Source organism: Arvicanthis niloticus, chromosome 3 (assembly GCF_011762505.2).
Source record: "Arvicanthis niloticus isolate mArvNil1 chromosome 3, mArvNil1.pat.X, whole genome shotgun sequence".
Classification (NCBI taxonomy): Eukaryota; Metazoa; Chordata; class Mammalia; order Rodentia; family Muridae; genus Arvicanthis; species Arvicanthis niloticus.
The window spans coordinates 119,248,002-119,272,298 of NC_047660.1; the positions used below are offsets into that span (position 1 = coordinate 119,248,002).

General features: G+C 39.4%; 2 protein-coding genes across 3 annotated transcripts in view; one reads left to right on the forward strand and one right to left on the reverse strand.

The window, feature by feature from the left end:
• The window catches only part of Dytn (dystrotelin), a 60,374-nt gene extending 42,283 nt beyond the window's left edge, over positions 1–18,091 (forward strand). The window contains exons 12-14 of the mRNA XM_034497070.2: positions 9–168; positions 4,747–5,236; positions 15,605–18,091. Of these exons, the coding sequence (XP_034352961.1) occupies positions 9–168; positions 4,747–5,236; positions 15,605–15,708 (754 nt within the window). The 3' untranslated portion in view covers positions 15,709–18,091. The remainder of the gene's footprint in view (positions 1–8; positions 169–4,746; positions 5,237–15,604) is intronic.
• Positions 18,092–24,297, reverse strand: Fam237a (family with sequence similarity 237 member A). Of its 2 annotated transcripts, none has more exons than XM_034497173.2 (3): positions 24,177–24,297; positions 22,391–22,812; positions 18,092–18,750 (listed from the first exon to the last, which is right to left on the reverse strand). In XM_034497173.2, exons 2-3 carry the CDS (start codon positions 22,800–22,802, stop codon positions 18,617–18,619), a joined length of 546 nt encoding a protein of 181 aa, XP_034353064.1. In that variant the 5' UTR covers positions 22,803–22,812; positions 24,177–24,297; the 3' UTR covers positions 18,092–18,616. The 2 variants fall into 2 exon arrangements, with proteins under 2 accessions (XP_034353064.1, XP_076787914.1); XM_076931799.1 differs by lacking the exon at positions 24,177–24,297 and adding an exon at positions 23,655–24,142.

Consider the following 24,297-nt stretch of genomic DNA (forward strand, 5'->3'; position numbering starts at 1 on the left):
CTCTTCAGGCTCCTTAGAAAACAGTTACGCAGATACAAGCACAAATTGCAAGGCACATACGCCTTACAGGAAGAGCAGAACTGCAGATTTGCAATGAAGATTCGGGAGCTCACAACCAACCAAGATAACCTATGGACCAAGCTACAACAGATGAGACGAGACCTACAGGTACAAATGTGAGCGCTACTGTCCCCCTGGACTACCTGAAAGTCTAACCTCAAGTATCCCCTTACCCGGCCAAAGAAGGGCTGCTTCCTAGTCTCACACATTACTTGGACCAGCCTCTTCCTATCCTCTCCCCTCCATCTTCCCAAATCTGCTCCCGTTTCTACCCACCATGCTGTACACTCTTCCAGACTGCAGTCTTGCTACACAGAGAAAACGAGAGAGTAAAGTGCTTCCTATAGCATTTGGCCTCTGGATCCCTTTGTACATTGTTAAGAGGTGTGGAGGGCTTCCCTAGGATGCTTTATCTCTGTGAGTTATACCTGTTGCTATTTTATCCTGTCAATAACAACAACAAAGACAGAGAAGTGTTTCAAAAACATATTCATTAACTGAGATATGAAATTGATAAACTGTTACATTATAATATTTTCAAGCAATAACTGGGTGTTTTTAGAGCCTGGAAGAGTGTCAACGATTTGTGTACTTTGTTAAACCTCTATAATTAGGGACTTAATGAGAGCTGAACTTTCCTCGCTGTAATCAATCTATTAGGATAGGTTTACTTAAAGTGTGTGAAGAAATCCAGTCTTGCATAAAGGTGCAGTTAAAAAGAAGAAGAAGAAAGAACGAACTCTTGCTGTAGCCTTTCACATAACTAAGGTATTATTCACTGATACACCATCAAACATAAAAAGCAATTGTTTTTGAAAAGGCAGGTGCATTATGAAATCTAAAATTGTGTTTGTTTCATACTCGACTTTATTAAAATCCCAGTGTTCTAGCTGCTCTCTGAGTGGAACTATCTATGTTTCATTTTGTAATATATATTGGTCACGTGGTGAATATTCACTCACTGAGCTATGCTGAGCCTCCTGGAGCTTGCCAATTTCATTACACATTTTTTTTTTTTTTTTGTAGAGAAAGAAAGATAAGAAAAAAAGTCTCACATCCAGTTTCACCAGTTGTTGTCAGAAAAACATTTAAGAATTGAAAAGCTATCCAGCTCGCCTGTGGCAGATACAAGCTTTCTAAAATTTTAATTATCGCTTAAAATCTTGACTGTTATAAATGACCACAAAGTTAATAATTTTCTCTGCAGTGTCACGTTCACTTTCTTTCTTTTCCCTCAGAAAATTATTGCCTAATGTTCCAGTCTAACACAATCCGTCAGTCTTTCCTCGGCAGGGGAGGCAACGGCTGTGTTTCAGGATGCATCTGAAATATTATACGGTGCTTTCCATTTCAATACATACAACATCGAAAAGACAGATTATTAAGAAAATTTGAAACTTTTGCTATACCAGCAGATATTAAGTTAAGCTGTCTACTTTTTATTTATTTACATCACTAATGCTCCCCTGCTCCTGGTACCCCCTGGTACAGTTCCTCCCCCAATCCCCTCCTTTCCCTCTGAGAGGGTAGCCCTCCCTAGATATCCCCCCACCATGGTGCATCAAGTCTCTGTAGGATTAGGCACATCCTGTCCCACTGAGGCCAGACAAGGCAGTCCTCTGCTACATATGCACCGGAGGCCTCAGACCAGCCCCTGTATGCTCTTCCGTTGCTTGCTCATTCTCTGGGCACTCACAGGCATCCAGGTTAGTTGACACTGTTGGTCTTCCTGTGGTGTTGCCAACTACTTAAGGGCCTTCAGTTCTTCCCCTAACTCTTCCACAGGGGTCCCTGACCTCTGTCCAATGTTTGTCTGTGGGAATCTGCATTGGTTTCAGTCATCTGTGAGGATAGCCTCTCAGAAGGCTGCTACGCCAGGCAGCCCTCTACAAGCACAACATAGCATCATTAATAGTGTGAGAAATTGGTGCTTGCCCGTGAGATGGGTCTCAAAATGGACAATCAGTGGTTGACCATTCCCTCAGTCTCTGCTTCATTTTTGTCCCTGCATTTCTTTTAGATGGGACCAATTTTAGATCAAAAGTTTTGTAGGTGGGTTAATGTCCCCATCCCTCCACTGCAGGTCCTGTCTGGCTACTGGAACTGGTCTCTTCAGATTCCATATCCCCAGTGTTGGGCATTTTGGTTAAGGTCACCCCTATTGACTCCTGGGAGCCTTCATCATCCTGGGTCTCTGGGACTTCATAGAAACCTACCTGCTAACACCCACCTTTGGCAGCTGCATATTTCCATTCATTCTCCTGGCCCTCTGGGCTTCTCTTCTGTCTCTCCCCACACCTGGCTCTGCCCGCCCCCCATTTCCCTCACCCTCTCCTCTCTCACGCAGGTCCTTCCTTCCCTCTGCCTCCCATGACAATTTTGTTCCCCCTTCTAAGGGGGATTCAAGCATTCTCACTTGTGCCTTCTTTCTTGTTTAACTTCTTTGGTTTTGTGGGGTGTGTCATGGGTATTCTGAACTTTTTGGCTAATACACACTTATGAGTTAGTACATACCATGTATGTCATTTGAGCCTGGGTTACCTCACTCAGGATATTTTCTGGTTCCATCCATTTGCCTGCTAAATTCATGATGTCCTTGTTTTTAATAGCTGAATAGTATTCCACGGTGTAAATGTACCACATTTTCTGTATCTGTTCTTCAGTTGAGAGACATCTGGGTTGCTTCCTATTTCTGGCTATTACGAATAAAGCTGCTATGAACATAGTGGAGCACATATCCTTGTAGTATAGTGGAACATCTTTTGGGTATATGCCTAGGAGCCATATAGATGAGTCTTTAAGTTTCTGTCCATTTAATTTGATGCTGGTTATTGGCTTGCTGTATAATGCCTTTATTGTGTTTAAGTATTCCCCTTATATCCCTGTTCTCTCCAAGGAAAGGGTGTTAGATTTTATGAAATGCTTTTTTGGCATCTAATGAGATGATTTTTTTCTTTCAATTTGTTTATATGGTGGATGACATTGATGGATTTTTGCATATTAAACCAACCCTGCATCCCTGGGAAGAAGCCTGCTTGATCATGGTGGATGACTTCTTTCATGTGTTTTTGGATTCAGTTTGCTAGTATTTTATTGAGTTTTTTTGCATCAATGTTCATAAGGGATATTGGTCTGAAATTCTCTTTTTTGGTTGAGTCGTATTGTGGTTTAGGTATCAGGGTGACTATGACCTCATAGAATGAGTTTGGCAGTGTTACTTCTGTTTCTATTTTGTGGGATAGTTTGAGGAGTATTGGCATTAGCTCTTCTTCTAATGACTGGTAGAATTCTGCACTAAAACCATCTGGCCCAGGGCTTTTTTATTTTTTTCTTTGGAGATTTTTAATGGATGCTTCTATTTCCTTAGGGGTTAAAGGTCTGTTCAAATGGTTTACCTTATATTGATTTAGCTTTGGTAATTGATATCTGTCTAGAAAATCATTCATTTCATTTAGATTTTCCAATTTTGTGGAGAACAGCCTTTTGAATTAAGACCTAATGACTCTTGGAATTTCCACAGTGTCTCTCTTTTCGTTCTTGATTTTGTTCATTTGGGTGTTGTCTCTCTTCGTTTTAGTTAGTTTGGCAAAGGATTTGTCTATCTTGTTGATTTTCTCAAAGAACCAGCTCTTAGTTTTGTTGATTCTTTGTATTGTTCTCTTTGTTTTTAATTGATTGATTTCAGCCCTGAATTTGATCATTTCCTGTCATCTACTCCTCCTGGGTACATTTGGTTCTTTTTTCTTAGAGCCTTCAGGTGTACTTCTAACTCATTAGTCTGAGAAATCCTCAGTTTCTTTATGAGGGCACTTAGTGCTGTGAACTTTCCTCTTAGCACTGCTTTCATTGTGTCCCATAAATTTCTATATGCTGTTTCATCATTTTCATTGAATTCTAGAAATTCTTTAATTTCTTTCCCGACCCAGTGATCATTGAGTAGAGATTTGCTCAGTGTCCATGAATATGTAGGCTTTCTGTTGTTGTTGAAGTCCAGCTTTAATTTCTGAACTTACATTCTCATATACTTCCAGTTTTATTTATATATTACCAAATTCCTTCACCACACATTGTTTCCCAATTCTGGAAACTCCATTTAATTACCACACACCCTGGACCTATCACACAATAGGTATACAATTAACACGGCCTTGTTCTTCATCAATCCTTTTGGCATTTTCCAACATTTATGGTGAACACTGACATTCTTCTCTAGGTTCCTGAGGACCCTGGGCCCAAACTTGAAAACAGTGGAACACAGTCCTAGAATCTTGAGCCTCCAGCTTCTCATGAAGTCCATTAGAACACACTTCTGAGGCTTTTCATTACGATCATGTTTTACTGTAATAATTTGTGCCTGTCAATCACCATGAGTGTATGTTTTTAGAAATCCCTTGTGACACCTTTAGAGCTAGACATACTCAGACTTAGATGTCTTTCCAAATTTCTTGGGGTTGTTCTTGAAACATTTTACAACCTGAGCAAGGCCCAGTCTTACACACCTTTAAATTTGTATTGGAGTAACAGCATAAAATAAAATTATTGAAATATCAAGAGTGGGAAGCAAACAACAAAATCAACCGACCAAACAAAAACAAACCATGTCACCAACGTATCGGGATGTTGAACTGTAATGCATTTGTGGGGAAAGTAAGTTATTTCTTCCTAAAGAAGGTTTTCTTTACCCAGGCACTGTTGCCGCCATTCCATCCTTCTTCTTCTCCTCAAACCACAGTATCCAAGATTGTCTATTCTTTACCAGAAGATGGCTTCTGGGAAGGAACTGAGTCTTCCTGCATCGAGAGTGTCACTAGAGATGGTCTAGAATGGGAGCCTCTTCCTACCTCTGCCCAGGTGGACAGAAAGCACAAATGCCAGGCAAGTTCAGGGAAAGCTTTACCAGGCTCTGAATCCCCAGAGATCATTTTGCAAAGCACCAGGAAACAGAGTCACCCACAAAAGATGTTGAGGAAAGTCTATAGCTCCCCATCTGCACACCAGGAGGAACTGCAGGACAGTCTCCAGATTCCTCCTACTGAGGTGAACAACCCTGCTAAAACACCTTCAGCAGGGAGAGCGATAGACTGGTTCAGTGAGAAGAGAAACAACCTGCAGGATGAGGAGCTACAAACACTCTTGCCCAGACTCCTGGGTGCCTTTGACTTAGACTCGTCAACAGGTAAGGTGCACTTTGAGTTTTGTTGTTTAAGTTGTTTCATTGTGTTTGTTTGCTTTTTTTTGTTTGTTTGTTTGTTTGTTTGTTTGTTTTTTGAGACAGGGTCTTGGGATGTAGTCCTGGTTGGCCTGGAACTTCCTATGTGTAGACCACACTAGCCTTGAATTCATAGAAGTCTACCTCTCCTTAAGGAGTCCTGGTCAGGTAAGGTTTTCAGAGCCATAAAGAGGGTGTTGATCAGGAACCCAGGCTGCTTGTTAAAATGCCAACCTTCATAATATTACCCAGGCTTTGGATTCAGTCCCTGGCATTGGGTAATTCATAAGATCACCATGAACACTAAAGGCTATCTGTCATTTGAGACATTACAATAGCATCTAGCACATCATAAATTTTTACTGTTTTGAAAGTGTTGTTAGTAATCTTAAATCATTTATACCTGAGCAGCCCAATGCCACCATTTTAAAACAAGGACAAAAATTCTCCTGTCTTAGAGTGTTAGAATATGGTTTCTCTGTTCTTTTTGTTTGTCTTGTTTTGTTTTTAACTGGATATTTTATTTGCATTTCAGATGTTATCCCCTTTCCCCATTTCCCCTCACCCAGAAACCCCTTATCCCATCCATCTTCCTCCTGCTTCTGTGATAATATGACCCCACCCACCTACCCACTCCCACCTCCACACCCTCGAATTTCCCCACACTGGGGCATACAGCCTTCATGGGCCCAAGGATCTCCTCTCCCACCTATGCCCGACAAGGCCATCCTCCCCTACACATACAGTTGGAGCCATGGGTCCCTCCCTACATACTCCCAGGCTGGTGGTTTAGACCCTGAGAGCTCTGGTTGGTTGGTATTGTTGCTGTCCCCATGGGGCCACAAACCCTTACAGCTCCTTCAGTCTTCTCTCTAACTCCTCCATTGGGAACCCCATGATCAGTTCAATGGTTAGCTATGAGCATCTGCCTCTGTATATGTCAGGTTCTGGCAGACCTCTAAGGAGACAGCTATATCAGGCTCCTGTCAGCATGCACTTCCTGGCATCCACATCAACCTCTACCTTTTGTGACTGCACATGGGATGAATACCCAGGTGGAACAGTCTCCAGAAGGCCCCCTCCTTCAGATTCTGTCCCACACTTTGTCTCCATATTTGCTCCCATGAGTATTTTGTTACTCCTTCTAAGAAGAACCAAAGCACCCACACTTTGGTCTTCCTTCTTCATGAGCTTCATGTAGTCTGTGAGTTGAATCTTGGGTATTGCTAGCTTTTGGGCTAATATCTAATTATCAGTGAGTGGGTATCATGTGTGTTCTTTTGTGATTGGGTAACCTCACCCAGGATGTTATTTTCTAGTTCCATCCATTTGCCTAAGAATTTCACGAATTCATTGTTTTTAATAGCCGAGTAATACTCCATTGTGTAAATGTACCACATTTTCTATATTCTTTCCTCTGTTGAAGGACATCTGGGTTATTTATAGCTTCTGGCTATTATAAATAAGGCTGCTATGAACATAGTGGAACATATGTCCTTGTTATATGTTAGAGCATCTTCTGGGTATATGCCCAGGAGTGGTATAGCTGGGTCCTCAGGTAATGCTATGTCCAGTTTTCTGAGGAACCACCAGACTGATTTTCAGAGTGGTTGTACCAGCTTACAATCCCACCAACAATGGAGGAGTGTTCCTCTTTCTCCACGTCCTCACCAGCATCTGCTATCACCTGAGTTTTTGATCTTAGCCATTCTGACTGGTGTGAGGTGGAATCTCAGGGTTGTTTTGATTTGCATTTCCCTGATGACTAAGGATTTTAAGCATTTCTTTACGTGATTCTCTGCCATTTGAGTTTCCTCAGTTGAGAATTCTTTGTCTAGCTCTGTACCCCATTTTGAAATAGGGTTATTTGGTTGTCTAGAGTCTAATTTCTTGAGTTCTTTGTATATATTTGACATTAGCCCTCTATCGGATGTAGGATTGGTAAAGATCTTTTCCAAATCTGTTGGTTACCATTTTGTCCTACTGACAGTGTCCTTTACCTTACAGAAGCTTTGCAATTTTATGAGGTCCCATTTGTCAATTCTTGATCTTGGAGCATAAGCCATTGGTGTTCTGTTCAGGAACTTTTCCGCTGTGCCCAAGTATTCAAGGTTCTTCACCACCTTCTTTTCTATTAGTTTCAGTGTTTCTGGTTTTATTTGAAGGTCTTTTATCCACTTGGACTTAAGCTTTGTACAATGAGGTAAGTATTGATCAATTTGTATTCTTCTACATGCTGACCTCCAGTTGAACCAGCACCATTTGTTGAAAGTGCTATCCTTTTTCCACTGGACAGTTTTAGCTCTTTTGTCAAAGATCAAGTGACCATAGGTGTGTGGGTTCATTTCTGATCTTCAATTCTATTCCATTGATCTTCCTGCCTGTCTCTGTACCAATACCATGCAGTTCTTTGTTCTAAGTTGTACATTGTCAGCCATAACTCATTGCTAAGTTATGAAGGATTTCGGTACTCTACTAAGACTCTGTTTTTTAGCCACACTATCTTCTTTCTATTTAGAATATATATATATATTATATATAATATATATATATATATAAAACAATATATATACACATATATATATGTATATATAATATATGTGTATATATATGTATATATGATATATATACATATATATACTGTGGTTAACAGTTTCTCAATAGAAAATTTGTAAGATCTGGAGACTTGTAGGAGAGGGAAATGGTGTCTGTGTGTCTGTACTGGAAGAGGTCTTCTCAACACAGTTATGCTGTCTATAGGTACCACACAGCAACAGAGTAGGGAATGTAAACAAAAGGAACAAAAAATGAGTAAAGAAGAATTAGAAAAAAAGACATGGAAAAAGAGTAAAAGAAAAGAAAGGAAAGAGGGGTGAGAGGTAAAGGGAGGGTCAGTACAGGAGACAAGACGGGGTCAGAGGATAATTTTCCTCTGTCCTGGAGGCCGCAAGCCAGAACTCAAGGTGTCATCGGCACTGGCTTCTTCTGAGGTCTCTTTCCTTCATCTTCCACCTATGTCTACATAGTTTCAGTCTGTTTGTGTTTACATCTATCAGTCGTATTTAAATAAGGCTACCCCAGTTACATTATTTTAACTTAATTGTCTTACACACACACACACACACACACACACACACACACACCACTGAGTCCATTATTTAGTTTTGTAATTATCTTTTTAAAGTCCCCATCTCTAAATATTGTCATATTCTGAGGTTCTGGGATTAAAGCTTTATAAACTTGAGGCTTTGAGGGTCACAATTCAGCCTATGACAGTTACAGAGCTATAGCCTAGGCACATGACACTGTCAACTATATACAGAACTTGGTACAGTCTAGTCAATGCAACAAAAAGTAGTATAGTAAAAAGATTTGAAGTCACAGTCATAATATAAAAGGAAATGAATTCTCAGAGATGTCAGGGGCCTAGGACAAAGACAGTATGTGAACTTTTTATGCCTTTTAAACCAACACAAAATCCCATGCTATGGTTCTGCCTAAGCATCTTTGGGATAGCGATGAGTATTCAAAACAAAGTCAACATCCACTACACCTTCTCAGGAAAATGTCACTGACCTACTGGGCTTTATTGAAAGGATTTTAGTTTGTGACATCTTTACCTTGTTTTTTGTTTTACTTCCATTTTCCAGTAAGCTGATGAAAGCTGCAGAATTATAAACTTTTTTTATTGGGTCAGCCCTCACAAATGCAGTTGCTACAGTGTCTACTTTAGATTCCTCATAGTGTGTCTGTATTTTAATATCTTAATATTTGTCCAATTTCATATCTAGGGGTAAAAGGTTAATGCATATTTAAATGACTTTATCAAGGTCTGCATATATAACTATGTTTATATGTATTTACCACTATTATACTATTAAAAGAAAATTGTAAAATTTAGAAGAAAATCATAAAAGAGTAAATGCATTACTAAATTTACATAATATGATAATGTGTAATATGCAATTAGAATTTTCTAAGCTTTTAGAAAGTACTTTCAATTCTCAAAATGTCACCTGTTTCCACTCACATTAGAACCTTTGAGATGCTTTTACAGGAAATGTGCATTATTATATAAATATACTTATGATTCAAAAAATACTAATTTTCTTATGTGTGTGAAATATATGCATGTGGTATGTTAGTGGTAGGCACACCTGCAGACACTCACGGAGGCCAAAAAGGACCATCAGTATCTTACTCCATCACTAGTTATTTATTCCCTCAAGGCAGGTTTTCTCACTGAACTTGGAGGTAGGCTGGTGTCCAACAAGTGCTAGCTAGGCCTATGCCTCCCCTCTGCTAGGCTTAAAACTCTGTGGCACCATGGCCAGATTTGTATGTGGGTGCTAGGGATCTGAACTAAGGTCTTCTTGCTTGTGTAGTAAGTAACTTTACTCACTGATCAACCACCTCAAACCTCCCCTCAAAGTGTTAAATTTTTTAAGATTTAAATTTATTATCTTTTTTTTCTATATTAGTTATCTTTGTTTCACTTAAACATGATGCATGAGGATGTGTGTACATGAGGCATGAGGATGTGTGCACACGAGGCATGAGGATGTGTGTACATGGAGCCTGAGGATGTGTGCACAAGAGACATGAGGATGTGTGGACATGAGGATGTGTGGACATGAGGATGTGTGGACATGGGGTATGCGGATGTGTGGACATGAAGATGTGTGCACATGAGGATGTGTGCACATGGGGCATGAGGATGTGTGGACATGGGGCATGAAGACATGTGCTAGCTGCATGGCTAGCATTTCTCATTGTGTATCCCCCCACTCAAGTATTTCTAAAGGGTTGTTTGCTTACTTGTTTGTTTTGAGACAGAGTCTTATTTAGCCCAGACTGACCTAAAACTTGCTATGTATTGAAAGATAACCTTGCACTTCTGGTTCTCTATCATCTATTTGCCCAGGGATAGGATTACAGATGTGTGATTTGCCGCCTGATATAGTGATGGGGGGGGGGTGTCAACTCAGGCCCTAGGCATGGTATGCAAATTTCAGTCTGGTGTGGATATAATCTTTTTTTCAAGCTCCATCTCATCATTGGTAGTATGGATTATATAAAAATATCCTCCATAACTTATACATTCTCTATACAGACTTATGCCAACATTACACTTAAGTCAAATAGAGCCAGATGTATGATAACCACACCCATGAACATGTGGAAAATGCAACTAAATTAAATTGAGCTAAATTAAGTTTTTGGCCACTTGTTTTTATTTCCATGTTTTTAATAGAAGCACCAGATAACAGCAAAAAGGTTCTCATTGCTTTACTGTTCTTTTAAAAACAGAATCGTTATTAAAAGTTAGAAATACCTACTACTGGCATGTAATAGTCTAAAATTTGCCCTGACAGAGGGTCACTAAATTCATCTAGTATGGCAATTAGCCCAGGAGTTGATGGCCTTTGTAGATGACAGTTTTGTTAAGAAAGTACCACATTTTGTAAATGAAGATGACCTTTATATTACTTTGAAGCTTAAGGTCATTGAAATAGAAAATGTGGTGATCATTTTGAGGACACTATTTATATTAGCTGAATAGAATCATTCAGTATCAATATCTAAGATAATGAGATTTCCAGAGACCATGGGAGTTTAATTGAAATGGAGGGGGGGGGGAAGGAGGGAAGGAAGGAGGTAGGGAGAAACAGAGACAGGCAGGGGTGGGAGAGAGTTTTATATAGAAGGAGGTCTCCAAACCTTTAAATTCTGAATGTTGAAAGTTAGTAGCAAATGAGTTAGGTTAAAACTTTTAAAAAACAAATTAGATTTGAAGAAGTTTTTTAATATTCTTATGATAAAAGGAAAAAAACTGTATAACCTCTGGTTTTATTATCTCATTTGTTATTTCTTTCCATTTGAGAGTGGAGTTCCACACCCACACACATCTGGTAAATCCTTTTTCCTCTCGCTCATCTGCTTGGCCCTCCACTTGCCACTGTCTGTCTCAGTTGTGTTCAGGGAAGAAAGAAGCTGTGGGGCTGGAGCAGGAAGGTGAGCCTGGAAAGCAAAGAGGCAGTAAGGCAACAAGGCAGCACTTGCCAAGGCTGCTCCTTCCTCACACGCAGTACAAAACACCGGGCTGAATAAAACACCAATCCCACATTCTTGCTCTGAAAAAAAAAAAAATCAGTTTGACTGTGTAACTATGTAACTACGCACAATTCAACACTGTAACTCTTCTATGATTGGGTTGAATAAGTAACTGTAACTATGTACATTTCAACACTGTAACTCTTCTAAGATCTGGCTGAATAATTAAGGATAAAGGATTGATGCATATTTAAGAAATATCAAGATCTCTCATATAAATTTATTCATATGTGTTTACACAAGCATTGATGTATAAAGGAGAAATCATTTAAAAAAGGGAAATCATGAAAGTTGGGAGTATTTCTAAGTTCAAATGACATTATAATACATAATATGCAACTAGAATTATCTAATTTTTAAAACAATTTGAAGTACCCAAATATCATCTGCTTCCAATTATAGTCTCAGTTTAATGATTAAGATTCCTTCATTGGCAGTGTGAGCACGACTTTTATTATTGTTAGTTGTGATGGTGACAGTGGTAGGGACCTTAAAAAAAGTCTGTAGTGCAAGATTGAAAGAAACTAGCTTTACATTTTACATACCCGAGGGTTTCTAACAACAAAAACATAAGCTCCGACTAATAGGAAAATTTGAGAAGTTCCTAAAAAACATTATGAACCTGTTACAGGGGGCTTTCCCATGATAACACAGAAAGAGCTTCATGAAACTGAATGAAGAGTAGAAGTTGTGGGGTTTTTTTGTGTCTTTGTTTGGTTAGTTTGTTTTATTTTGGCTGTGTGGTTACTAGGATGGAGAGGAAGAAGATGAGAAACCTGGTCCAGTCAAAGCAACAAGACAGAGCTACAGAAATGGACCCTCAAAAAGGAGAAATATATCAGTAACCTAACAGAGAAATCAAAATGATCACCAGATAATGGAACTCATGTGAGGAGAGGGGGCACTATCTGAGGCAAGAAAAGGGACCAGCCAGTGGGAGTGGTCCAGGGTGGAGAGCGGCAAAGGAAAGGAAGCAGAGAAGCAGAATGAATAGCAACAAAGTTTAATGCCACATATATAGAAATTCCTAATGAAACCCTTCACTTTGTATGATAGCCTAAAACAACTTAAAATATTTGTAAATCGCTAATAAGAGGGTTAATGAGATCAGGCGATCGATGAATGAAATTTTAACAAAGAATAAAGTGTATTGAATTACACAGAAAATTTGAAATTCAAAAAGAAAAGAAAATTTACAGTGGGAGCATTCAATGGAAAACAAATCAAGCTGGACAGAGAATCAGTAAGGTCAAAGAAGTTAGTCGGATAAGGAAAGTGTACAGCAGAGAAAGCTCAAGAGGGGTGTGGGATGCAGTCGAGCAGGCCACTGTACCTGTTATATACATTCTAGGTGCAGAATAGAGGACCAGAAAGCATAACCAAAGAAACAATGGTTCCAAACATCAAGTATTGGAAAGACAATGAAGTGCCACAACAACAAGGCCCTGAAAACCCCAAAAAGAACTCAAAGGAGCCCACCACAAGACAAGACACATTATAATCAAATCATCAGAAGTCAAATACAAAGGAAAACTATGAACCTGGCAAAAGTGATGATCATAACACCATAAACACATGTCTCAAGCTAAAGAGAAACTGTCTGATGCATTCAAAATATTCAAAGAAAAATAACACTACCTAGACAAAACGATTATAGCCCAAAAGCCACTTGGTGAAAACAAATATGCTAAAGATGAATATAGAATACCACTGTACTGAAATGCGGTGTTTCTCCACTTGGTTTGCTTAAATGCAGTCAGAAGGACAGGGGCTCAGTATTTCAGTATTTATTCCAGAATAACCACAGACCAGATGATTCAATAGTTTCTAGTTTCTACATCTACCATTTTGATAGCCTTCTAGTACAGTCCTGATTTAAATTATGTTTGACTAAATAGTTTGGGTATTGTGATTTCCTCTAGACTATCAGTTTCTAATCTATTTGCTATATTACTTACTCATACACACATACACACACACACACACACACACATTTTTACGTAAGTACACAACCAGTTATTTGGTCCATGTGTGTGTGTGCATGCATGGTTGTGTGTACATACATGTTCACACATTGTATATGTGTACATGTGCATAAGTGTGTGCATGTGTGGGTATGCGTGCACATGTGTGTGACTGTGTGTAATGTGTAGTGTGTGTGTATGTGTTATAAGTATAGATCAAGGAGAGGACTAGATTCTTGGGTCATATCTTTAGCTTACAAGAGCAACAAGAAGAAAAACTCTTATGTATGAGGTGGATACTGCTGTCCTGTTTCTGAATCATTCTATTTAAAGTTTTTATTTGGGGGTGTGGAAGAGATGGTTCATCAGGTCAACAAGCTTGCCACCTAGACTTATGACCTGAATCCCATCCCTGGAGCCTAGATGGTGGAAGGAGAGAACTGAATTCTACAAGTTGTCCACTGACCTTCACATGTGCTGAGGTACATACTCACATATGCATGCATATACTCACACATGCATGCACATACTCACACATGCATGCATATACTCACACATGCATATACATACTCACACATGCATGCATATACTCACACATGCATATACATACTCACACATGCATGCACATACTCACACATGCATGCACATACTCGTACATGCATGTACATACTCATACATGCATGCACATACACATGCATTCACATACACACGTGTTCACATACTCACATGTATGTACATATACATGTGTTTACATACTCACACATATGTGCACATACTGATGCATGTGTGCATACACATATACACAGACAACTAAATACATCAACAATTCAATAAATATAATCTTAAATTAAAATTGTTTAACCATTCTGGAGATAACATCTTGTATCCCTCAGGAAATAGTGCAGATATAGCTGCAATATAGCCATGACACTATCAGAAGGATTTTCTGAGTCTTCATTCTATGCTCTTGTCATGTTACATGTTGACTGTAAATTAAAATGCCAAATACAGGACTTTTCTAAAAAATGAGTTCATTAGCATGGCCACCACTCACACTGCTTCTTACAAATAACCCTTCTTAACAGTTTAGAATATTTTATTTTTAAAAATTATCTGCACATATGTGTCTTTACTTCTTCAACATGTTAGGGGATGTTTAAATGTAAATAAGAACAGATTTCTTAAAAATAAAAGTCCTTGTTTTAAAGATTATCCACATCAAAATTTTAAACAGCAGCTGCCAAGTTCTGTTAGTTTTGCAACCAATTCCTACTACAACAGATCGTGGGGGGACACTAAAACCTTTTTTAAAATTAATTTGTCTCATCTCTCTGACTCTTTCCATACCCGCCTCCAGCCTCTACTCTCAGATTTATGGCCTCTTTTTCTTTAATTATTGTTACTACATATGACACAAATGAATGTATACATACAGCTCACTAAGTCCATATAGTTTTGCTATATGTGTATGATTTTTAGGATTGACCGGTTCGTATTTGATAACCAGTTAGGGGCTCACTCCTGGGGAAGACTGTCCCTCGCTCAGTCAGTAGTCATTAATTGCTTGTAGCTCTTCATCTAGGGGTGGGGTCCCATGAGATTCCCCCATTCACATTAGCATTTTAGCTGCTGCTGCTCTTGTTCAGGTCTTAAACAAGGCAGTCATATTGTGATTTCATGCTTGCAACTTTCCTGTCATATATAGAAGACACTATTGCACGGCAAATGTCCTGGTCCTCTGTCTCTTACAATCTTTCTTTTCTTTGACGTTCCTTGAGCCTTGTGTATAAAAGTTGTATTATATCAAGTATCCATTAGGCTGGGCTCCTCACAATTGTATTCTCTGCATTTGACTAGTCATGGCTTTCTGATGGGGTCTCTACTGTTAGCTGCAGGGAGGTGGTCTCAGAATATAGCCATGTTCTCCCCAGTCAGCCACTCTAGAGTCACCTAGATATTCAGATGCAGATTCATGGGCTGGACCCACTCTTGTGGTATAATGACATTTCTATGACAGCCCTCTGGAGTAGGCTATCCAGTTCCCCAGATTCATTCTAGCAGCTGGGATGGAACTGTAGCACACACCAGAGTGAGTTAAGTACTGGTTATCTTCTCTGTTGAGGGAAAGGGCAGCATCCCAGGAATGAATTGGAGATGGGATCTGATTCCTCTCTGTGAGCCAGAGCTGTAGCCACATAGATCTTTAGAACCCAACATGCTTATTTTCCTAAAGGCCTTCTCTCTATGCTGGTTTCAGGTCCGCAGCCTTTGGTGGACATGGAGCTGTATGGTAGAGCCGAGCAGGTGTGCAGGGCCTTCTCTGCCCTTGTGGATCAAATCACCTTGCCCATCTTAGAGTGAAAAGGAATCCAGACTCAAAGGCCCCTCGGTGTGATGGCAAAACCTTCATTCAAAATCTGAATTTTAAAGAAGCAAGCCTTCATTGTATCTCTAAGTGGTTTATGTGGAGAGTCTGGACTTATGTTTTGTTTATTTTCTTTAACTTCCCTACTCAGCTCTCTTAGTTCCTCTATATAGAATAAAACTTTGAGGGTGAAGAAGGCAGAGGAGGTAAAGGAGAGCACATGGCAGCAGGTAAAATCCTGGTGGTTGAGTCTCCATCAGTGAGCCACTCTCCATATTTGTGGTATTACTCAATTGTGTGATCTATATGAATGTAAACAATGACCTTCCAATGTCATTTGTAATCCTGAATTGATGACCCAGTTCTCTATCTGATGTTTCTGTTAAACAATAGGTTTAGAAAAGACCGACACACACACACACACACACACACACACACACACACTCACACACAAACACACACATTTGAGTACATGTGAAATCTGTTTAAAATCTGGATTGTGCCAGTGCCCGTTTTCTAGTTGGGAGATTGTAGTATAGTTATGAAAGATATTCCTATTGAGGGAAACTGGACAACCTGTATTGTACATCAGTGTCTCTGTACCATTCCTTACAGTCATATCTAAATCAATAAGTAGCGCAAACACATTTAAAAAATGTGTCTCTTTCTATAATCCCCATATCGGATGACTTTTACCAAAGCACTTACATGGGTCCTTTCCCCTTGGGTTGAATTGCTACCATTGATGTTTATATTGTTATCTAGGATAATATCTCACATCGTTTTGCCATTAGCACAATTTATCTCTAAGCATTTTATGTGCTTTCTGTATTTAATTCTCATAACAGACTTAGGAGTCTTTATCTTCTGAAGACACAAAGAGGGCAAATGACTTCCAGTCTTTCATCTGGCCCTTCCCGCTGCGTTCGAACCCTGTGCCTGAATCTATACTTCAGTCACTAATCACTCATTTCTCTCAATAAACATTGACAAGATTCCAATGCTTTGGTCTTCAAGCTGAGCTACAGAAAGACTGATCAATCACTCCTAGGACTGCCTGCAAAGTGAAGTAGATTTGGGCATGTTTAGGACTGTGTTGTTTCTCTTCAATCTAATCCCAATGTTTGCATTGTTTTCCTTTTCAATGTCACTTAATATAATCACTTTCCTTCTTGCATCATTCCAGAGCCAAGGTGAGCTTGATAGGCAGCTCGCCTCAGTGTAGGTTAGCTCGTTATAGTTGCCCACTGTATTTTCTGAACTGGCTATAAGATAAAGATGGATGTATTTAAAAAAAAAAAAATGGCTGAAAATGACAAAAGAAAAAAATCTGTGACACCCAAAAGTTATATAGACTTAAATGTCCACTCCCACATTTCATTGGACTGCAGCCCTGCTATTTTGAATACCCATTAGCTTCTAACAGCACAAAAGGGTAAATGGTTCCCACAGTTCTTCAGCTAGCCCTCCACGCTGCATTCGAACCCTGTGCCCAAATCTTGCTTGTTTTCTTCCTGTTCTACCTAGACAGACATCATTATGGAAACAGGCAGAGGGCGGCCCACAGCACCAGTGACATTCATGTCCTGACCCTTTATGGGAAAATGAAAACTTGTAGTTCCTATATGGAGTACAGCGACAGGGGAGGAACAGAAGAAGAATTGTGTCCCTTTGGTGGCTTGTAAAAAGTAATAATTATTCAAAAAGATTCAAAGAATTTGATGAAACACCTTAGACTAAAAAACAGGATGGAGGCCAAGTGTGAGCCTGTATAGAAAAGTAGTTGGAGTGCTAGCTTGTTAACGTTCTCATTCCCCCAGTCAATCAAAGCCTAAGGCTGTGGTCTCCTTCGCCTCCCCCACCAGCTCCTTTAGGGTTCCATCCCATGTTGTTAGGTCCCAGCTAATCCCCCAATGAAACTGCATCTTCTGATACCCTTTAGACAACTTTTCCACTTATAAGATGGGCCCAAACTTCAGTGAAACGTTTCTTGAGGCTAATTGCTAATATAACTAAAATTCAAAGTTTTTGTCAAGCATGTGCTTTAATGGAAGGATTACAAACATGGGGCTAATTTAAAGTAAAATAGAGTGTCATGACTAGATCTCCCATGCATTGATTGGCTGGGCTCTGCTCGGACAAATCTCATGCAGGCTGATCATTTTTTCAGGGGGAAAAACTATCGACAGGTTTTTCTTGTATCTTGTTCACTTTCATTTTATTTTGCTTTTCAGTGCAAAGTATAACGACTTATAGAGCTTTAATATTTAATCAAACAGCAAATACATAATTGAAAGATAATTATGCTACCTTATGAGAGTTGGGCCACGGTTCGTGCTAATATTAAAGATTCAAATAAAGAGAATCCAATAACATCAGTTGGGAGCCAAAGCTTTTATTAATTTTGTTTTCATTAGATGAATGTTTTATTCCCCTGTGGTGTTTTTCTTCATTCCATATTCAAGACTATTCTCTCAGATGAGGTTGCGAATCGCAGACCGTCAGCAATCTCATTCATGCGTACAGTCCTTCCACACTGGCTTCATAAGCAATGCAGCAGTTAATGGCTTGTGATTTGTGTAGCTTATGCTAGCTAAATGTGTGGCCGTCTAGCTCATCAGCATTGCCAGGCCTTCCCAGACAAAGTACCATACTGTAAAGAGACAAAGCCCTCATCCCCAGTCATCTTTGGGAGTTCTTTAGCTCCTGTAGACAGTGAGTGGTCATCCAGTCATTATCATGAGAAGAAACCAGCTAACAACCAAGATGCTGAAAATAGGATTCTTACAGAATTTAACATGGTATTCATCTTTGGACATTCACACCGCTTAAAATACATAAATGATTAATAGGAAAATATTCTTTTATTTAATTCCAAGGCTCCAGTTAGCTCTGAAAGTAGCCTTACTTTCTCTTTACTTCCAGTTTCTTTTTTCCAGTGAACCTAGAGCCCCGCCTTTGTGTTTGCATGCTTGTCAAGTCTTCAATCAATTCTTTCTTCTTTAAGAAAAGGGTTCTAAGGAGCTGAGAATATGTACCTGGAAATGGAGAAAAGGAACTATGTAAGGTCTCTGCATTGCATTTAGGTTTGTTGTTCTGCTTAAAAGAAAGAATTGACATTTTTGCTATGCCACCATCACAATTCTATATGCAGTTAGAACACACATGTAAACTTGTATTTATAATACTTTCTGTCTAGTGAATTTTATTTATGTAACCTAAGTAAAACAAATTATTATTATTTATAATATTTGTAAATTAAAATAGCATGTGATTTTTAAGATTTAAAGAGTCTTTTTTATCATGTTTACTATCGAAATCTAAATCAAACATTTTAAACCACCAAGAACATAACTTTCTAGAGGCAATGCTAGCCTCATTCCACGCTTACTCTGTGACTTGTTCACTCTTACCCTATTGGGATCATATGTACTATTTCCACATTTTTTTTTTATAAATAATATTGTTTAACTATTTCTCTGTTGTGGACATATGGATTATCTCTCTATTTTTGGTAAATAATGTTGGGATGAAGAGTCTTATACCACAGCATTGGCTGCACTTCTTGACACTTGCTGACAATTGAGTTACAGATGGATGCTTGTAGAGTATATATGGCTTAGAAAACTTCAGCAAAGAGGAAAATCATCTGTTCATACGGTGGAGGCAGTGTTTTCTGTCTAAAAAATAAGAACTATAAACATTTGTTAGATACTTATCCCAAATGTCATCAGATTATAAACCTAAATTTTAACTTTTCTCACGACAAAATAACTTCCAAACTCACAATGTTTCTAGAACATATAAACTGTCCACTCCAGGAATGCAGATTCCACCCCCAACCCCCCCACCCCCATGTCCTGGCAAAGCAAAACCTGCTGTAGGGAGAGGGTATCACTTTTACACAGATGATATTTTTATACATAAAATCTTTTTATTTTCTGAGAATTCTTTAGTGCTTTAGGACTCTGCTACTTCCTCTTTGGAAGTTAACATTGCGCTGCCCTAAGTCAATCAACAATCAACCAACCATCCGATCAATTAATCTCTGTCTTCCCCCTCTCCTATCTCTCCTCCTCTTCTCTTCATCTTCCCATCTATCTCTTCTCAAACTCTGGACCTCCTCTTTTCAGAACCCCATCAGTATTTAAGGTTAAACCTGATATATGGGTCACATTTAGAGCTTCCTAAAAAGGCATCAGGATTCAGCTATTAGTCAGTTCTTTCTAGATCAAAAGTAATCTTTAGACTCTTCTCTCATGATGTCATTGGAGCCCTTAGAATTTCTAGAGCTCTCACGTTTGACTTGTTCCGCTCTTGCTTATTACTGTTATAAAGAGCCATGGTGTCCTGGTCACCATTCAGCTCAGTCACCTGTTCTTGGGGTAAAGCTTTCCTAGTGTCTCCAGAGTTAGGGCCTCTCATAGAATCTCAGAGCATTCAAACAAATGAAGAATGAGAAGAGACTTTGTGATCCATCAACATCTTTCCTGATGAAAAGAGTAAGAACTTATCTGAATTAACTTTCCTGGGTTCCATATTGATTTGACATCTCTTGTTTTTACATTTGTTGATGCAAAATTAACAAACGTGATACGCTATAACCAGCATCTCATGGGTCACATATTTTAGCCAAGCATGATTCATAGGAAGATTCCATAAGTGGCTTTAAAGTAATTTATTTTAAAGTCATAGGAACAAGAGCCCTTTGGCATATTACGCATGCAGTAATTTTAGCTATATCTTTTTGCCCTAGTCTATGATTTCCCTGAGAACTATGGGGACAAACACGTCTTCAACTTCACCTTCATTCCAACTTTATAGCTCTCCATCCCCTGGAACAAAAGCAAAACCAACTAGAGGATCCACCCTGGTACATGCAGAGCCCGCCTGGAGCACTTGAGAATAAATGAGGCTTCTTGAAAGGAAACCACAGTGTTCCTGTAACTATTTAACTTCCCAGCATGTATCTCCTTGACCCAAGACTCTATCTTACTGTGGTTAGACCAACCAAACGGAAAAGCTCATTTCCTGATCTTCAGACAATTGCTTGTGCAAAACATTAAAATAACTTTAATAAAGGGAAATGTTAGCTTTAACTACTGAACCATTTGCAAATCAACTTCTCCTAAAGTTTGCAGAGTAGCTGAGGTCACCTCAGGTCTCTGGTGAAGAGCAGAAAGTGACTTTCAGAAGTTTCGGAGGGGTAATCCTTTTCATGTTCAGCTGAACACAATAATATTTCCTTCATCTACTCTGGAGACACTTCTTATAACTGTGGAAAGCGAATTCAGGATTTAAAAACACAAACATGGTGTTATCTCAAGTACAGCAGCTCCCTCTGATAGGACTGAATGAAGCTTTACAAATCATCAGCAGGAGGCTTCAGAAGAAGAAAATATATGGTTGTTATTAGTCAATGCTGATATTATTGTTATGCCTTCTTATATAAATATTAGTAGAGAACTATCCGGTTTCTTGGCTTAGCAAATTGTGAGAGATTTTTAGGCACTGAGGATAGGGCAAACTATGTATTTTAGAAGTGTTCTGAAAAATCTTAGCTGTGGAACAGTTATTGACAGATTTTTTTTTCAATTGAATCATCATAGAGACATATAACAATGCTCATGATTAAATATTCACTAGTGAAAATTAGTTACGCCTTGATTTTCCACCAGTGCATAAATAATTCTAACTGCTCCTAAATGGCCCTTGCTCTAGATTTGGGAAAGAATTGACGGAAAGGACACCCAAGAAAATGGAAAACTGTATGACTAGGGCACAGGTGTCTCTCATAACTTACTCCCTCACACTCTGATTTTATATATGGGACATTTCTGCTAGACCTCTAGAAAAGACTAGATTTAAATTACTATGTAGTATTCACTGCAGTGAAAAAAGGCCATTGCACAACTTATTAAAAACTAATAACTAACTAGAAGTTAATTACTTATTTATGATTCATTCAAACAACAACAAAGTGTAAATATAGGCTAGTTGATATTTTTGCTCTTGACATCATCCATTAAATATTTCTCAAGATACTCCTTCATTTGCATAAAAGCAGTGGTTTTTTTTTTTTTTTTTTTTCTTTAAAGGGGGCGAGAATTCCCATGCTGCAAACATTTCTCCACCCTCAGCTCCTATTCATGTCTTATTAGTCTCACACCAGGGAAACACCAAGTTACTGTTCGAGTTAGCAATACAAATTGTCTTCATTTTAGGACAAGCTTTACACCTTTACATTGCAATTTTTACATTGGGCCTCTTTTCTTCTTCTTTCCTTCCTTCCTTCCTTCCTTTCTTTCTTTTTTCCTTCTTTCCTTCCTTCCTTTTTTTCTTTTTTCCTTCTTTCCTTCCTTCCTTCTTTTCTTCTTTCTTTCCTACTCTCTCTTTCTTTTTCTCTTTTCTCTCTCTCTCTCTTTCTTTCTTTTTTCTCTCTTTCCTACTCTCTCTCTTTCCTTCTTTCTCTTCCTAATGACCTTTCATTTTCATGTAAAGTTCTATAATGAATACACTGTTGATATGAACAACTATTCTGTTATTTGAGCCCTCTCGACCTTCACTCCTTTAAAGAACTCTGTGAGACATTGGCTTCCCCTCAGTCCCCTTCCCTCTTCTTCACACATTAGCACATTCACACTTGATAGACAGATTCAACAAGTCAGGATTATGCACCTTGTTTAATCCCCAAATGCCTCGGCAGCACTTTTGAGACTTTCTCTTCTTCTCCAGCCAATTCCCTCCTTCCTAAACCGTGGTTCCTGGAGAGGACACAGTCTACATAAATGTCCCAGAAGAGTTGGGCCAGATCCCAAAACAGTGCCCCATGCTTCAAGTTCTCAGATGACTTCAGGTAGATCATAAAATCCCAAAAGCCAGAGACCGTGTTAGAAACACGAGGCTTCCGCATCTCCAAGAGGAGCATTGAGGAGGACTCCCAGCACTGAGGATCAGCTCGGCTAAGAGTCAGCAGGTCTGTCTGACTTTGACAGAAAACAGGAGACACATAGCACATTCCCACAATGAACAGGGAGCAGGTGAGACTCAGGGGGCAGTGGCTCCTGCTTCTGTTCCCAGGATCAGCCATGGTCCTGCAACTGTACACATGGAAACACATCAGTCCAGGCTTGTTTTTCACTCAGTAAGAGAAATGAGTGTACCCCTGAGAATCTCAGTCCCAGGAGAAAAAATGTACCACATTACTAATTAGGAAGAGACACATCCTTCTTCCCCTGCTACAAGCTTCATTCTCCCTAGATAACTCATTCTTCATCCTGGTTGTGCACGACCAAGAGAGCAAGGCTAAGAAGTCTCGACAAGATGTATTCCTTGTGAGATGATAAGTGGACTGTATACCCTGGGCTGTAGCCTAAAAGAATACTGTGTGAAAATTAAAGTTCTGTCATTCCTCACACAAAACTACACTACAGTTAGAAACTAAACATTTTCATCCTTGCTTGTATGGTTTCCTGTTTGTAGTGCCTTTTAGTTTTTAAAAGATGTTAGGCTTATAAAAGATTATAACAAATAAACACACAGCTGATGCTTAACTTGTGGATAAATGCATTTCAAGACTGGAGGACAAAGTAAAACTAATAGATAGTCTGTAAGCCTAGATGTTATGTAATTCTGATATGGCTTTCATAAATATAATGCTTTCTAATTTCCCTCCGCTTGCAGTGAATCTCAAGGTTTGTCTCTCTGACTTTACTGGCTCACAATGTCTATTGTAATAAAATCACCTGAACAAAACCACACGGCACCTCTAACTAATCCTTATGCTGCTTCTCCAAACAAGTACAATCGGAAATTATATCCTTGCTATTATAAAAAACTTTCATCCCCCAGCCCCATTAAAAGTTCATCTGATTACTCTCCAAGTATCCGAAACAATTCAGCACAAAGAAAGAAAAACTGGAGGGACACGCACGCTACTCACTTCCTCATCCGAATTTATAATTATGACACCAGAAGACAGGCTCTTTCTCTTCTGATCAGCAGCGGGGGACAAATGGAGACACTGCTAAAAAAGTATTTCAGAACCTAGTCTTTAAGGGTCATGTTTGAAATAGCAGATCACTCAAACATTGTTTAGTTTTGCTTCATTTTCTCATTGGCGTTACTTGAAACGATTGTATTGGGATGAAATATCAAAGTCACAGCCAAAGATTATCTTTGTTCAAGGATTGCAGCTTTAATATCCAAGTGAAGTTTTTAGAAGACAAAGTGAGGGGTACTGTCCGAAGTGCTGAAGTTGGCGTGTCCTGGGGTTTGTGCTAATCTAACTGAAGAAGACGCTTCTCTGTTTCGGAGCTGTTTTGGAGAAGTGGGCTCCCTAACGCAGGAGTTCCCTTGTGCGCTCCATTGAGAGTCCGGTGCCGGCCGAATTTGGGCCGGGCACCTGCTCTCGCTCCTGCTTCGTCCTCCCAGGGAATAGCCTCGGGGTCAGGGTGCCACTTACCTCTTTGTTCCACGCCTCTGCTGTGGGTCGGTAGGGCGCCGCTCCGCACTCACCTGCCCTGCCCGTGATCCCTCGAGTGCGTGGAGAGGACGCACTCAGGCTGCTCCCAAGGGAGGTGACT